The 16,514-nt window shown below is 34.9% G+C and overlaps 1 protein-coding gene across 2 annotated transcripts in view; it reads left to right on the forward strand.

The window, feature by feature from the left end:
• The window catches only part of ACVR2A (activin A receptor type 2A), an 86,919-nt gene that overhangs the window by 50,918 nt on the left and 19,487 nt on the right, over positions 1–16,514 (forward strand). Inside the window, exons 2-5 of one of the 2 annotated variants that reach the window (XM_077956939.1) lie at positions 1,467–1,674; positions 3,407–3,494; positions 4,608–4,717; positions 4,908–5,062. In XM_077956939.1, coding sequence (XP_077813065.1) covers positions 4,669–4,717; positions 4,908–5,062 — 204 coding nt within the window. In that variant the 5' untranslated portion in view covers positions 1,467–1,674; positions 3,407–3,494; positions 4,608–4,668. The remainder of the gene's footprint in view (positions 1–1,466; positions 1,675–3,406; positions 3,495–4,607; positions 4,718–4,907; positions 5,063–16,514) is intronic. The other variant, XM_077956938.1, reaches the window with a different exon arrangement.

A 16,514-nucleotide genomic window follows, 5' to 3' on the forward strand; every position in this document is an offset into this window, starting at 1 on the left:
GTCAGTCTACACATATGTGGATTTTTTTCAATAAATATGTCGAAAAAGGCTTTGGAGATTTGGGACAATTTGAAAAAACTCACAAATGAACTTTGTAGCCTAGAAGTATTGAAAAAATTAAGAAAAAGTTAGATATATGTCATGAATGCATAAAATATATGTATAAACCAGTCTTTTGTCATTTACTACCATAAAATATACACAAATCTATTATAAAAAGTTAAAATGTATCAAAAAACTTACACACACACACACACACACACACACTTACAGACCATATATGGCACAGTTTGCAGTTGAGAGAATTGTAAATAAATGTAAAGATACAGTATTAAATTATAATTGCATAAAATTAACTATAGTACACACTGTACTACTGTAATAATTTCATAGCCGCCTCCTGTTGCTGTTGCGGTGAGCTCAAGTGTTGCGAATATCTACTTAAAACACCATATGATGCTAATCATCTCAGCTTGAGCAGTTTGTCTCTCCAGTAAATTGTATATCGCGGTCAAAAGTGATCTCTTGCGGTTCTAGCATATTTTTCATTGTGTTTAGCGCAGTACCATGAACCTTGAATAACACCATGGGACCCATACAGAGTGCCACTGGTGATATTGGAATTGATCCTAAGAAGAGAAAAGTCTTGACATTACAAGAAAAAGTGGAATTGTTTGATACATACCATAGATTGAGGTCTGCAGCTGTGGTTGCCATTTATGATTTATTTTGTGAACAGAAGACATAAACTTATGGTATTGATAAATATAGTTCAGTACTGTAAATGTATTTTATGATTTATTTTGTGAACAGAAGATGTAAACTTATGGTCTCAATAAGCACAGTTCAGTACTGTAAATGTATTTTCTCTTCCTTATTTTTAAAATAACCTTGTCTTTTCTTTAGCTTTAGTGTAAGAATATAGTATATAATATTATAACATAGATAATATGTGTTAATCAACTGTTGATGCTATTGGTAAAGCGCCTGGTTAACGGTAGTCTATTGGGAAAGTTTTTGGGGAGTCACAAGTTACACACTGATATTTGTTTGTGTGCAAAGTCGGTGGTCCTTACTCCTGAGTTGTTGGGGGTCAGCTGTATTCACTATGCAGCAGAGTTATGTTTGCTTGGTTTTTGTCCCATACAATATTTAAAAGTAGTCTGCTCAAGGGCCAAGGTTTAATAAAATTAATAATTTCAGTGGCTTTTCATCAAGGACATTCTCAAGTGAAGTGAAACTGGTGTTCAGAGAAATATTGTAATATGTATGGTTATTTCCTATTATATAATGGCGATTTTTATATTTAAAGTACAGGGATTAACCTGTAAACCTAAACCCAAAGTTATAAGTGGGAAGACAGTAAATTATTGACACTTTAGGAATACCTGAAGTTGCTATCTTGGGAAACAGTCTTTTATTTTAAGAGCTAATGTGGTTATATTGTTGTTTTTATTATCTTATAGGTGCTATACTTGGTAGATCAGAAACTCAGGAGTGTCTTTTCTTTAATGCTAATTGGGAAAAAGACAGAACCAATCAAACTGGGGTTGAACCGTGTTATGGTGACAAAGATAAACGGCGACATTGTTTTGCTACCTGGAAGAATATTTCTGGTTCCATTGAAATAGTGAAACAAGGTTGTTGGCTGGATGATATCAACTGCTATGACAGGTAAGAACGCATTTAAGATTTTATGGTAGTACTGAGTAATTTTCATCCTTCCCCCCTTTTTGAAAGGGGAAAGATCAGTGCATGAATTTTCCCTTAAATGTGTCTTGCTTTTTTAAAAATGGGAGTATAAAGAATATTATAACATGCTGTAATGACAGTATATTTTAAAGTAATAAAATAAACATGGCATATTTATGTTTTATCTTTGATATATTTTGAATAATCTACCAGGTAGTGAGAACTCTGAAATAAAAACCATTTTCCCCAATGTTGTTAGGATTATAAACTTTTAAAATGCTAGTTTTTTAAGGAAAACATTTAAAAAATTACTTTAAAAGAGTTTATCTGTTGAAAATCTATCCTCAAGAAGAATAAAACTTAATCATGTGTTTAATTTTCTTTCAGTTTCCTTCTTTATGTATCTGGAAGAAATTTATCTTTCTACATTTTTTTCCTTTTTTTTTCTTGCAAAGTAGGCCCTTCGCTCTTTACCCTAAGAGACTTTTTTTTTTTCCCGGAGACGGAGTTTTGCTCCTGTTGCCCAGGCTGGAGTGCAATGGTGCAATCTTAGCTCACCGCGACCTTCGCCTCCCGGATTCAAGTGATTCTCCTGCCTCAGACTCCCAAGCAGCTGGTATTACAGGCATCCGCCACCATGCCCGGCTAGTTGTTTATTTTTAGTAGAGACAGGGTTTCTCCATGTTGGTCAGGCAGGTCTCGCACTCCTGATCTCAGGTTATCCACCTGCCTCGGCCTTCCAAAGTGCTGGGATTACAGATGTGAGCCACCATGCGTGGTCTACCCCAAGAGACTTTTTAACTTGACGTTCAAAATTTCATCAGAACTAACACAGTCCTCAAACTACATACTTGTTTAAATTGCTTTACTCTGTACTGGAAGTAAAATACAGTGGTCATGTTATTGACTGCCTGTGATCTTTCTGTATGGCGTCCCATAGCAGTTAGGGTGATCCGTTCACTGCCTGGGCCACAGGATTTCTGCTGTGGGTAGGTGCTGAAGACAGGCAGAAGCTGTAAAGTCCCAGATAAACAGACATTTTGGAGCCAGAGAGTACTGCTGTATACAGTGAACGCTAGATACTTCTGGATCACTTTTGGGAGCCTCAGTTGATAACCTGGAATCTGTGTTTGATTAGCTATATGTGACTAAGAGCAAAATGCATTGAATAAGCCCTTGAAAATTAGATTAACTACACTTTTCATGAGAAATTACAACACAGTCATTTAGATTTAGATATATATTTCGTATTTAGGATGTCCTTCTAAGTATGTGAATTTTCCAGGGATTATTTCTATGTACTTACATGTTTTAGCTGCATTTCTGATTATCAACCTCTACTAACAGAAGTGGTCGAGTGATATGTGCTGTTATGAAAGGTAAACAGGAAGAAATTGGGGAAAAAAGTTTGGGAATTATCTTTATCCCAAACTGTTTTTTATCATTTAGTTGGAATCAGGGATTCCTATTCTTTTTTGTAGTAGAAAACTACTTTGCTCTTTACCTAAAGACACTACTCCAGCTATGTGAGACTCGATAGTGCCGAAAAGAGTAGTGAGCCATTTTCACTGGAGTCTGCAAGTGTGTTATTCATTGCAAATACTTGCTCTTGGAATGGTAATTAGTATACTACCTTTGTGTCTGGAGGTTAAATGCTAATTTTAAACTATAAAATTTTTGTTTTTATACTCTAAATTTGATTGAAAACAAATAGGATAGTGAGAAGTAAGAGGAAAAGAAGATTGAAGAATTGTCAAAGTGTGGAAGAAAAGAAAATGATAAAAGAAGAATGAAATTGAATGGTGAAAAGTAACTTTATTGAATTAATTAGGCTAAGTAATCATGTTAATCTGTTGTAATTTGAGACATGATTTTAAATATCAGTTTTTAAATTTATATATTTCTCTTTATAAATTGTTAACATTTAGCTTTCATTCGTCTTTAAAAACCTCCTGCCAAATAGATGTTGATGTTGAGTATATTTTAGTTTGATTTTGTTAAACCTCCTATCTCCCTGAAATTTCTTCAGCTTTTCACTTAAGAATTAAATTCTACATTATTATTCTGACAACTATCAGAAAAGTTCAGTTTGTTTTTAAGATACACTGTAAGTTCATCTGATGTTGATTTTTTTTAAATAGGTTTAGCTGTTTATTAGTGGGTGATTAGGATTTGTTCTAAAGGCTAAATCCAGGTCTTTTCATGACTTAAGCTCCTATGTAGAAGGCTACTTTATTTTTATTTTTTTGGTGTAATTCTAATCAGTTTGAGTTAGTAGGTGCTATATAATTATTGTTACATGTTTTTTTTCTACTTACTGCTCATCTCAACCCTGTTCATTGCATTCAGGGAATTTAAATCTACACTCTGAAAAACAATGACAGTATTAATTCCTCAGCCTAGTTGGGGTTTCTGATGTTGAAATGTTTCACCCATGAGATATGAGCTTTTATCATTTAGCATGTGTGTATGTATTTATATGTATACATACACAGTTTTATATATAGTTTTCAGTTTTTGTATTCACAAAATGGGAACGCTATATTTCCTGTGAGCAAAAGCGCTCTTAGACCAAATTGTCTCATTGACTTTATGTCCTCTTCAAGCTTTTCTAATAATTAAAAAAATAAAAAAAGTTGCTTGCCTTAGGTTGCTCATTAAAAACCAAAGTACAGCGATAGTCTCTAGTAGTCAATGTGATTGTTATAAAGTCAGTCGTTGATTTTTTTTTTTCTAAAGAGATTTAGTAACAGGAATCCAGGAATATTTTTGGTTTTTAAGAATTATTAGATATTAATATGAATCTTGAAGTTGAATATAAATGACTAATTTATTTTATTGCAGAATAAAAACACCTGTTGTAGAGTCAGTATAATAATATTGATTTTAATTATTTTTTCTCTGCTTATTTACAGGACTGATTGTGTAGAAAAAAAAGACAGCCCTGAAGTATATTTTTGTTGCTGTGAGGGCAATATGTGTAATGAAAAGTTTTCTTATTTTCCGGAGATGGAAGTCACACAGCGTAAGTTCACAGGGAAAATACATAGGTTTGCTTAACTGTAGATTGGAAACAAAATATATTTGTGTTGATGGAATAATTTACCCCCACCTCTTCATATTCTTCTTTTCCCCCAAAATTTGAGACTATGACAAATATTTATTATAGAATTTTGTAGACCAAATCTGAGTTATTTTCCCCCCCTTTTCCACAGCCACTTCAAATCCAGTTACACCTAAGCCACCCTATTACAACATCCTGCTCTATTCCTTGGTGCCACTTATGTTAATTGCGGGGATTGTCATTTGTGCATTTTGGGTGTACAGGCATCACAAGATGGCCTACCCTCCCGTGCTTGTTCCAACTCAAGTAAGTTATTGTCCTGTACTTTGTAGTGTTTTAAATTTTATATTTTTGAGAAATATTACTGTGGTGAAACCCATTAACTTATTACAAATTATTTTCCTTTGGAGTTAATTTTTTAATGTTTATTGTCATGAGAAGTCTAGCTAACTTTGCAAGCTTATTAATGTACCATGTCCTAAACTTTTCTCACTTTAGGGTTGAGGTCTAGTAGAATGAAGGGGTATTTGCATTTCTGTTCCTCTTTGGAGAGTTTTACTTTCATGCTAATACTTTTCAGTATTAACCTGCTTTGCTTCTTTAGAAGTCGTTTATGATGGAGAAGTTAAATCATAACCCTGTCTTTGCCCTCTGTCCCCTCCCCCGTTTCTAAATTTCTGTGTCTTTTTCAAGACCACTTGGCAAAACATTTTATCCATGGGGATAGACCCAGGAAGGTAACCAAAAAAGTATAGAAAAGAGAGGTTTCATAAAGGCTTCAGGAAGATAAATCCATAAAGATGTTTTTTTAGGGAAGGGGAGCAGAAAAGTAACCTTCCTTACCATATGTTGTTGGTAGATCAAGTATTTTTGTAGATCAAGTATTTTTTTTGGTTGCCTCATATCAAGTGTGTACTGAAGACTAAAAACTTTTTTAAGGTTCTTGATTGTCACACACCACACCCCAAATATTTCTGGAAATATAGGTGTGGAGGGTAATCGGATTAAATTCATTAAATTTTCTGCATTCTCTTATCATGTAGACACTTTGTGCAGGTCTGGTATTTATAAGGACTTTTCATGGAAGTAGTTAGGATTCTACAGGCCTATGAAAGCTGATAACTTTCGGTTTTACTTGCTTGAGACATCTCTGAATTCTAGTAGTTACTGTGTTTCTTTCAACTCTTAAGATCACATTACCTCAGCCTTCTGGATCTCTTGGTGTAACTTTGCTTCTTTAATACCAGAAGGATTAATGGTTAAAACTTGATAAAAGAAAATGGTAAAGTACTATAATTTAGTGACCAAAACAACTCCTTCCCTCTAAGCTTTGTTTATGTAACACACTTATTTCTCAGTGCTTGCAGCACTCTGTTAGCATTAGATCATGGATTCCCATAATCTTTGTAAGATGTGTATATAGAGAAATAAACCCAAAGGTAAAATACCGTGTTTGGTAATTAGGTAAACATTATTTTGTACACCTTGAGTATTTTAACTTTTAAACATTAGTAACTAAGTTTGTGTTCATTAAGAATCATTTCCTAAAAGTGTTTTAAAATAAAAAGTTTTAGTACATAGTCTATGTAGTCTACTCCAAATGACCATAGGATACACTCTTACCTTCTGTCAGTGATAACTTCTAAAAAAATTTGTTTTAGTATCAAAATTTAGAAGAGAGATTATTCATTATTATAATAGTTTCCTGAATTTACCAGATCTGTGATATGATAGAAACAAGCTGGAAACCACATTTATAAATAAATTTGTTATGGTTTTTATAGAAGGAGTTTTAAAATGTAATCTTATAGATAACACTGATCTGTATACAGTATTGTTGCAAAAATGTGCTTAAGGCTTTTCTTAAAGGGCTTTATATCCTATGTATGTGGTCAGTTTTTAAGAAATACTAAATAATTTAAGGGTTTGGGCTTTTAAAAAGGATTGATGTTATTCATAAATAAGAACCAGGGATTTCCTGTGAGTATTCGTACATCTCTGTGGGTTTTAGCTGTTTGTTATGGTTAAAGTTACTGTACACATTTATTTAGTACTTACATGCTCTGTCATGAGTTTATATGAATTTGTATGAATTTCTGAAAAATAAGGAAGAAATGTAAAGATTTTGTGATAGAGTGACCTTGTGTGATCAAGCTTTGGTATGAAAAATACAAGACAGGCCTGACTTTATGCTTTCCTTCTGTCATAAACTATGTTGTGGAAAAGGGGCGTTGTCATCAGTGTGAAACTTCACTTTTGTCATCTCTCGCAGTCTCTGAAGCAGTATGGTTTCGTGCTTCAAGTCTTGTTTTTGCTGAGAGGTTTATGCGAACTGTTCTGCAAGACCACTTCGTGGCCATGATGTTACAAAAGGCTTAGTTTTATCTCCTATTTCACAATAATAATTACATAAAGCATTTATTGAACATTTTAGAGTGTACTAGGGCGCTGTTAAGTTACATTATACATAAAGATGTAAATTATATAGGAACATATAAAAAGCATAAAATTTTTTTTTTCAGTGATTTCCAAGTTGTAAGACTGATACCATCTTTGGAGTTTGTTAAAAAATACAAATTTTGGGACCACACTCCTGAAAGTATGGAATGGGGCATGGGATGGTATGTTTTTAATAAGCTTCCCAGGTGATTCTGGTGACCAGCCGGGTATGGAAAACACTAATTTACTTTTATCTCACAGACTTGTTTATGTAGTAAAATATCCATTTTATAGATAGAAAAATCTGACCCAAGGACTCTTTGTCACCAAAGCTTTGTTCTTATTACTTAGGCTGTTCTGCTGCTTTTTTCAGAAAGCAAATGCCTTTTGTTTCATATAATTCAGTCAACTTTTCTGCTATCTCAAAATCATCCTGTAGGCTAATTTATTTTCCTACTTTTGGATATTGAATAGTTTGTATGACTACTAAAATGAGGAATAACATCATCTTATATTAACATTGTCTCACATAGGACAAAAAGAGAAGTAAAGAAGTCATAGATATATAGAAGGGCATATTCATGTGTTTTCCATTAAAAATTTCCAAAAATTCTAAAGTACATTTTGGAATAGGGTTGATGACCGTTTTTAGAATAGAGTTTATAAACATGTGATTGGATTGTAGATAAAAATTTCTGTGCTCGAGTTGATACTGCCAATTCCTATTAAGACTTTTTCGAAGGGTAGGAAAAGTAGGAGAGAGAGATTCGAAGTCTTAAGGTGACTTCTGTATTTCACCCCATATTCATGTCCCCATATTTCAACTTTAATTCCATACCAGTCAGGAAAAGATCTTACAGTCTTGCCATAGAGTTTTGGAACATTCTTCCTCTGGATTGTTTAAGTGCTTTTAGACAGTGCCATAACATTTGCCATTCTTTTTCTTAGGGAGTCTTTTCCTCAAAGCTTTGGCTAAAGGATGGTTTGTAAATGAACTGGTCTGTTGTAAGACATTGTTCTCATTACTAGTAAGCTGATTCTGGCAGTTAGGTGAGGGATTCTTTATCTCTATGACATTAAATTGTTTAGACTTTTTCCTGGTTGTGTTAGTATTTTATCCTGAAGAAGTGGTGTAGGGGTTTAAGTACTTTAAAATCTGGTCTTTCATTATGGTTCCTAATAACCAATAAAAATACAAATTCTGGAATAAATTTAGCACAGTTGAAGGCATAGAGAAAAGCAGTTTGCTGGTTGTTTTTTTTTTTTTTTCTAAGTCCTATATTTCTATCATAGTTGCATGGTATCACTTTATTCTTGTTCATCCTGGATGAAAGTCTTGGAGACAACTATTCTTGCCTCTGTCATTTACCAAATCCTGTTCATTTGCCTTTTCATCCTGATTGATCCTATTGTAGTTCAGGACATTATTACTCCTAAGGCTAAGATTATTTCTATAATCTCATAGTTGGGTTTCTTGCTTCCATTTCTCTCCCTTCATCTGTACTATTGCCAAAATAGCATTTTACATGTTTGATTATGTTACTTATGTGCTTAAAATATGTGTGGACTCTCAGTGAGCCACAGCAAAGAATACCAAGTTTGGAGCATGACATGTGGTCTTCCACACTCTCTTTGTCTTTTGGTACTTTCTTACCATTACACCCCAAGACATCTGTCATATGCATCTAGCATTGTATTAGTTGTAATCCATCCTTGAAAGATTTGAGAAAATAGTGCTTGGGTCCTTCTTTCATTTGTCATTCAGATAAATAACCCCAGTTGAGAAGGGCTGATAATGTGTTTTGTTCTCCCAGTAGATTGTAAGACTCTTGAAGATGAGGTATATATTGTAATTACTGCTGTGTGTTACACAGTATTTGTATGTAATAATCATTCAGTAAGTGCTGAATTGCTGAATTGAGTTTGTTGCATTTGGAATTATACTGAGATAATAATGTAGTATGTCCAGGGATTCCTTTAATAAACATTCAGGTGCTTTAGGGCTTTGCCTTGAGAGAAATCTTGAGGCCATGATTTTGCCGGGGGCTGTAAAATAAGTTGAAGTATTTCAGGCATTTATAAGAGAATGACATTATTTAGTTCTTTCTGTAATCACAGACAAAGCATCCTATCTGTTTTCATTACCCAGGTCACTTTTCTTTTGCCTGTGCTGAAACTATCTTCCCACTTATAGGAAGATGCTTTTATAATATGCATTGAGTAAACTGAATGCAAACTGGTTTTTCTAGTGACAGTGAGTCATGAATATGAGGGAATTGATAGACTCTATTATTAAAAAGTCTTATTGTGGTTAGAGCTAATGCAGTTTCAGTAAAATGGCGCCGCTTTCATAACCGTACGTGAGCTTGTTTCCTGCTTATAAGATCTATATTTGTGCTGATAAAATACCACTTGATAAGAAAAAGAATTTTAATGGTTAGAAATGACCTGCCTTTAACAAGGCACGATGTTAGCTTCTTGTTTACTTTTAAAGGCTATATAAGTAGTGCTTCAGTATTGAAAATTAATTCTTTCTTAAATAACATCAGCCTGTTCAATCCTTACTTTATGATAGTTTGTCTAGGTGTGGGTCTGATAAAGACTAAAGCTTTGGGATACCTAATTTAGGCATACAAAATAATCCTTTTGACCTTAACATTAAAGTAATAATAGGTTGTCATTTCATGCTATGTCAGATTACTATCCACTGAGAAACCAAGCCATCTGTGAAAATGCTTTGTAGGATTTTCTTCTTGAACATGAGTTTATGTATTTAAAATTAATAAGAATCTGAAAGGGTAGGAAAACATTTTTCTGCCAAGTTAATTTAGGAGAGTATGCTGCTTCCTTATTGCGGGGGGGTGCAGGAGAAATTTACTAAATTTATTTAGTATTTAATATGCTAATAACAAGTTATACTTACAAAATAAATATTACATTCATAGAAACACGTCTTGAAATAGGTTGACTACTGATCGGAGTTTATGAACACATCTCCCTTCTGCTTTTTCTCTCATTTAAAATTCTCTTCTAATTAAAAAATTAGTTATAAATACATGTTTGTGGTATCAAGACAAACTGTACAGAAAGAAGTATGAAAAAATAGAATCATTTTCTGCTCTTCCCTTTTTCTGTCACTTTTCTGAAGTAATCATTTTTAACAGATTGGTGTGTATACCTTGGTACCTTTCTCTAACCTTATATTTTTGAGTATATATGTTTTCTTTTTTATAAACTATAAACTATTCCACAACTGGCTTCTTTTAATTTAACAGTATATGGAGGACAGCTTTTCAGATTGATATTATTAATCTTTTGGTTTATTAAATTTTGTGTTTTTAAGTGAAATGTAGTGGAGTTTTATTATATGCTTATGAAATACCAAAATTTGATTTTTTGGTAAAAATGGTATATATTTAAGGTGTACAGTGTGTTTTTTTAAGCTTAAAGTTTGTATTAAGTTTCTAAGAGATAGAACTCATATCTCACAAATATTTGCAACTTTTTTTTTAGTATGTTTAAAATATGACATAATGCTATTGTCTTATGCATGAACATTCTTTCGTATGTGTGTGGGTGTGTGTATGTGTATGTCTGAGAAATAGTGTAGGGCTACTGTAGATGTTGTTCTGTGTCCTGCCTTGGTGTGTGATCATTTTTGTATTGGTAACCTAAATTACAGCTTACTTTAATATATACTTTTAATTGTGGGGAGAAGTGTCGTAAGTTATCTTGACATGCAGCTTGACAAAAGAAATTACTCTCATCAGGCATATATAATTTATTCCACTTACAAATGCTCAAACAAGGCCAGTTGGAGATTGTCTAAAATTCTATGTCCAAAAGCAAAAAGGGAGGAAGGGGAGAAGGTAAAAAATTTTAAACCTTTATCAATAACTTAAAATAAGGTAAAGTTGCACATTAAAATTAATTAATGCACCTTATTTCTAAAAGTGACTTCTGTTTAAATTTTGAAATCTTGAATTCAGGTTTTCTTTGGCTTGTACAGGGTCTCGTCTGTCAATTTACAAATGGATTGGTGCATATGGACCAGACTATGTAATTTATCCTCCTCCTCTGGCAAGGAGATGTGTATTTAGGAGGAAGTGTGTTTGTTTTTTTCCTGTGTTCTTCATTTCCTGGACCTCATCCTAGACCTTGTTCTTTCATTCCTAGTTACTTCATTGCTGTCAAATATATATATATTTAATTAAGATAATAGACGTGAAAAACGTCCCATTGTTAGCTAAAGCTGCTTGTAGCAGATGAACTAGAAATTGTTCAGGGTTTTCGTTTTTGCTTAACTGCTCACCCAATGTTTGATTGCCTGTGGTGTGCCAGGCACCATGCTGTGTATATGGTAAAAGTGGCACGAAGACAGTACTTGTTTCCCCTTCTGGGGCCTATAGTTAATATGTAGGTGAAGTAACACAGGATGATTGTTTGATTGTAGCCTGGAAATGGAGGGTAAATAGTATAAGAAGTGAGTTGCTTCAACAATTTTAGGCAAAGACTGGAGGAAGGGAGGAAAAATGTCTGATTCCAGATCTGTACTGATTGGGAGAGGAGCCACATGTGGGTGCCTAGCTAATGCTAAGTGCTCAGTAAGTATTCACTGTTATTGGTATTAGAGTAACGACTTCAAAATTGAACTCAAACAGAATCGTTTTTACTGAAATTATTGTTGATATATGTTAATACTTTGAAATTAACTTAGTGCAATAGAAGATTCATTTTATTATGTCAGGCACTATACAGATCACATGACACATATTAACTCATTTAATTTGTTAGTACCATGGGGATTCTGTCCTATTTATCAAGTCCATTTTATTTTAGGTTTGTTTTTTTTTTTTTAACTTTAAATTCTGGGATACACGTACAGAACATGCAGGTTTGTTACGTAGGTATGTGCATGCCACGGTGGTATGCTGCACCCATCAACCCGGCAACTAGGTTTTAAGCCCCACATGCATTAGTTATTTGTCCTGATGCTCCCCTTCCCTTGTTCCGCTGCCCCTTGACAGGCCCCAGTGTATGTTGTTCCCCTCCCTGTGTCCATGTGTTCTCATTGTTCTGCTCCCACTTATGAGTGAGAACATGTGGTGTTTGGGTTTCTGTTCCTGGGTTAGCTTGCTGAGGATTATGGCTTCCAGCTTCATCCATGTCCCTGCAGAAGACATGATCTCATTCCTTTTTATGGCTGCATAGTATTCCATGTGTATATATGAACCACATTTTCTTTATCCGGTCTGTCATTGATGGGCATTTGGGTTGGTTCCATGTCTTTGCTGTTGTGAATAGTGCTGCAGTAAACATACGTGTGCACGTGTCTTTATAATAGAATAATATATATTCCTTTGGGTATATACCCAGTAATGGGATTGCTGGGTCAAGTGGTATTTCTGGTTCTAGATCTTGAGGAATCACCACTCTGTCTTCCACTATGGTTGAACTAATTTACATTCCCACCAACAGTGTAAAAGCGTTCCTATTTCTCCACAGCCTCGCCAGCACCTGTTGTTTCTTGACTTTTTAATAATCAGCCATTCTGACTGGTGTGAGATGGTATCTCATTGTAGTTTTGAAGTCCGTTTTATAGATAAGAAAATTGAGGCACTCATAGATGAAGTGACTTGGCTTAGAGTCACCCTAGTGGGTGGCAAAGCCTGGGCATTTATATCCAAGGATTATTGCCCATTGATTGAATGGCTTAATAAATAATTGAGTGGAGTCCATTAAAAAAAACCAAAGCAGGGGCTGGGTGTGGTGGCTCACACCTGTAATCCCAGCACTTTAGCAGGCCGAGATGGGCGGATCAAGTGAGGTCAGGAGTTTTAGACCAGCCTTGCCAACATGGGAAATCAACATGGGGAAACCCCATCTCTACTAAAAATACAAAAATTAGCCAGGCATGGTGGTTCACACCTGTAATCCCAGCTACTTGGGAGACTGAGGCGGGAAATCGCTTGAACCTGGGAGGCGGAGCTTGCAGTGAGCCGAGACCGTGCCACTGCATTCCAGCCTGGGTGACAGAGCGAGACTCTGTTTCAAAAAGAAAAAAAAAAACAAAGTAGGATAAAGAGATCAGAGTATATAAACTACATTTAAAATTGTTTAAAATAGTTTTCATAGTGACTATATGTGGCCTTGTAGGTAAACGACCATTTTACCATCTCACAATTTATTCATGTGTAACATGATCTCCTTTCTGTTTTTTTCAGCTACACTTGCAGAATACAGATATGAAAATAAATCAAAATAAACTTCTGTAGCCAGTCATAAACCTGATTCTTTTAAGCAGCAACCCTGAAAGGAAAATGGGCATGCCTGCGTTTCTTTCAGACTTTTAACTCCAGTGCTGGCTACCTTGGGGTGCTCTGCTTCTTAGGGAACATATCCAGAATCTTCATTTCACCTGTCTTGGCCTTTCTTTGCTTTCCTTTCAAGAGGAGTAGGATGAGAGAAACTGTAGGAAGTAGGAGTTAATCACAGAGGAATTTTGATGACCTAATTGGATGGAATCATTGCTGTGCAATTGACATGTCAATATTGTTGAATCTCTTAATGTATGTCTTGCTTTCCTTAGTTCAGAAACATCGTCCTCGCATATACTGTATTATTTATAAATTCTGTTTGTATTCTGCTTGGCAGGATACTCTTTTTAAAATTTAAAATGGTAAAATTTCTTAGAATGTAAAATAATTAGTTGATATTAAGAGGAAACAAATTCAGAATTTGTCAGTTTTCACATAGTTGGGTAGGAGGACCTTCATTCGTCTTGGTAGTCCTAAAAAGTTGTTGAGTGAGGTATCTCCACCCCCAGAAAAAAATCAGTCTCTCTCTCTCTGGATACAGAGATACAGGTATTTTTTGGAATGGTTTGACTAGTAAGTAAAAGAAAACTTACAGTACATATCATATACATGTTTAAAAAATCTATTTTCTAGAAAGATTTTTTTTTGGTATTCCAGATCTGTGTATCTGTTTGCTAAATATCTCCATTTATATGTCTCCAGGCACTTACCATTCACGGGTAATGATTGTCTCTCACAAACCTGGTTCTCAGTAAATGGAACCACTGTCCATTTGGTTGCATAAGCCAGGAAACTAAGATGTCTCAACTCTGTTTTTCACCTTAGCTGCTTCCCCCTAGTACTTACTCCATTTCTCAAGGGTCTTCTCCACAGGGAAATCTTCTCACACTTTACCTGTCATTATAAGTCAGGTTTCTCTTCACAGATGTTGAAGGTACTGAATTCCTTTTTATTAGTGTGAATTGTTGGTTAGGCCTGCCCTGCACTACTGCAAGCTTCATGAGAGCCTGGCTAGTCAGTGCCTGGCACAGACTAGTTACTCAGTAAAATTTGTGGATGAATGAATGAATGAATGAATAAACTATTCTTCATTCTTTTCTGATATTTGGCAGGTTCCCCCCCCCCCCCCACCTCAGGGGTAAGCAACAAGTAAACTACAAACCTAATAGCTTGATATTAACATGCAGATTCGATTTTCGCCATTACCTACAGTGATAGTATGTAATATCAAGCTACATTTTCTATGTTGTGAATCCAAAGACTTTGTTTGCTTTTTGCTTAGTTGTATATTTCAGTGCATTTTATTTTACTTTATTTTTATTTTTGGAGAGGAGATATCGCTCTGTCACCCAGGCTGGAATGTAGTGGCATGTTTTCAGCCCACTGCAGCCTCAGCCTCCCAGGCTCAGGATGTCTTCCCTCCTCAGACATCCGAGGAGCTGGGACCACAGGCATGTGCAGCCATGCTCAGCTCATTTTTAAAAAAGTTTTTGTAGAGAAGGGATCTCTCTATATTGCCTAGACTGGTCTCGAACTCCTGAGTTCAAAGATCCTCCTGCCTTGGCCTCCCAAAATGCTGAGGTTATAGGTATGAGCTATCACGCCTGACCATTTAAAAAAATTTTGCTTTACCCCTCTTATTTTGTCATGTAGTTTATACATTCAGGACTGTTGCTGGTGTCTCTCTGTTTATTCTAATCCTCATTTATTGAGAAGTGTATTAAGCAAACATATATGTGGTTATTTTGTATTTATTTGTGTACTTAAGTGAATGTTTTTTAAAATTCTGTTTTTACCCTTCATATTTTGTTGCATAGTTGATATTTTGAGGCTTGTTCTTGGTGTCAGTTTGGGTTATTTTATAGCTTACCCTAATGTTCATTTCTTGGGAAATGTATTGAGCAGAGAAATACTTTTTGGTAAGATGTATGGATAGCACCTACTTGCACAGTGCTAGTATGGTGGCATCTTTATCTCTGAAAACACCTGTATTTAAACAAGATCTGAGAGATCCTTGAGCCTTTGGAAACCATATTCTAGTTATTCAGTTGGCATGTATTTCTTTCAAGGGATTAATTTTACTCTGGAATACTGATAAGATGTTTTGATAGTAGGATTATCTCAGCCTTTTGGATGAATTATAAATACTCTTGAATCATTATTACAGGAATGAAATCTAGAAGGAAGAAAACTAGTTAAGCAACTGGTACAGATAAATGAGTTGTCAGTTCTGTTTTGTCAGTGCTCTTGTTCTCTATAGAACTGTTGGAAACTGGGGAACATAACCATCATCCATTGGAGGAATTCTCAGCTTCCCTACCACTGGTGATGATATTTCTTTTAATTTTAAATTTAGACCTTAACCTATTTTGGGATGACTGGAAAAATGAAAATCGTGTTCTCTGACAGTGTCTGAGTGTCTTTAGAATGTGAGATGTGTGATTACTTGTTCCCAGGGCTACCACTGCTTAAGTGCTTCACCTTGATGTGCTGGGCAATTTGGTTTGATAATATTCTGTCACTATGTTTTACTTAATTCTGATGATCTTGTTTTCCTGTCTTAGTTTCTTGCCATGGTGTATTATGGTGCACGCACATAGCCACCAGAAACATTTTTCTGTCTCACCATTATGATTCTGTCTTCCATGAAAGGGAAGTGAAGCAGTTCAGGAAATTCTAGAGGTTCTTAAGACAACTGTCAGAAAGTCTGAGAAACTGATTCTAGCTATATATAAATTTTTTGGGGCTGCTAACTGGTTTTTGCTAAAGGCAATACTGCCCTCTAGTGTCCAGAAGGCAATTCCAATTTGTAAATTCCTTGTTTTATGGTTTAGACTCTAGAGGCTCTTAGAAAAATAAATAATCATTATTTAAGACTTGGTTTAGTTTGTTTGCAGGCATGAAGTCGTTGGATCAGTTAACTTGGGATTATACTGGAGTCAAGAATTTGTTTACTACCTATCTCTCATATCTAAGGGGTTCTTTTTGATATTACTTTCCTC

This window comes from Macaca mulatta, chromosome 12 (assembly GCF_049350105.2).
Source record: "Macaca mulatta isolate MMU2019108-1 chromosome 12, T2T-MMU8v2.0, whole genome shotgun sequence".
NCBI classification, from domain to species: Eukaryota; Metazoa; Chordata; class Mammalia; order Primates; family Cercopithecidae; genus Macaca; species Macaca mulatta.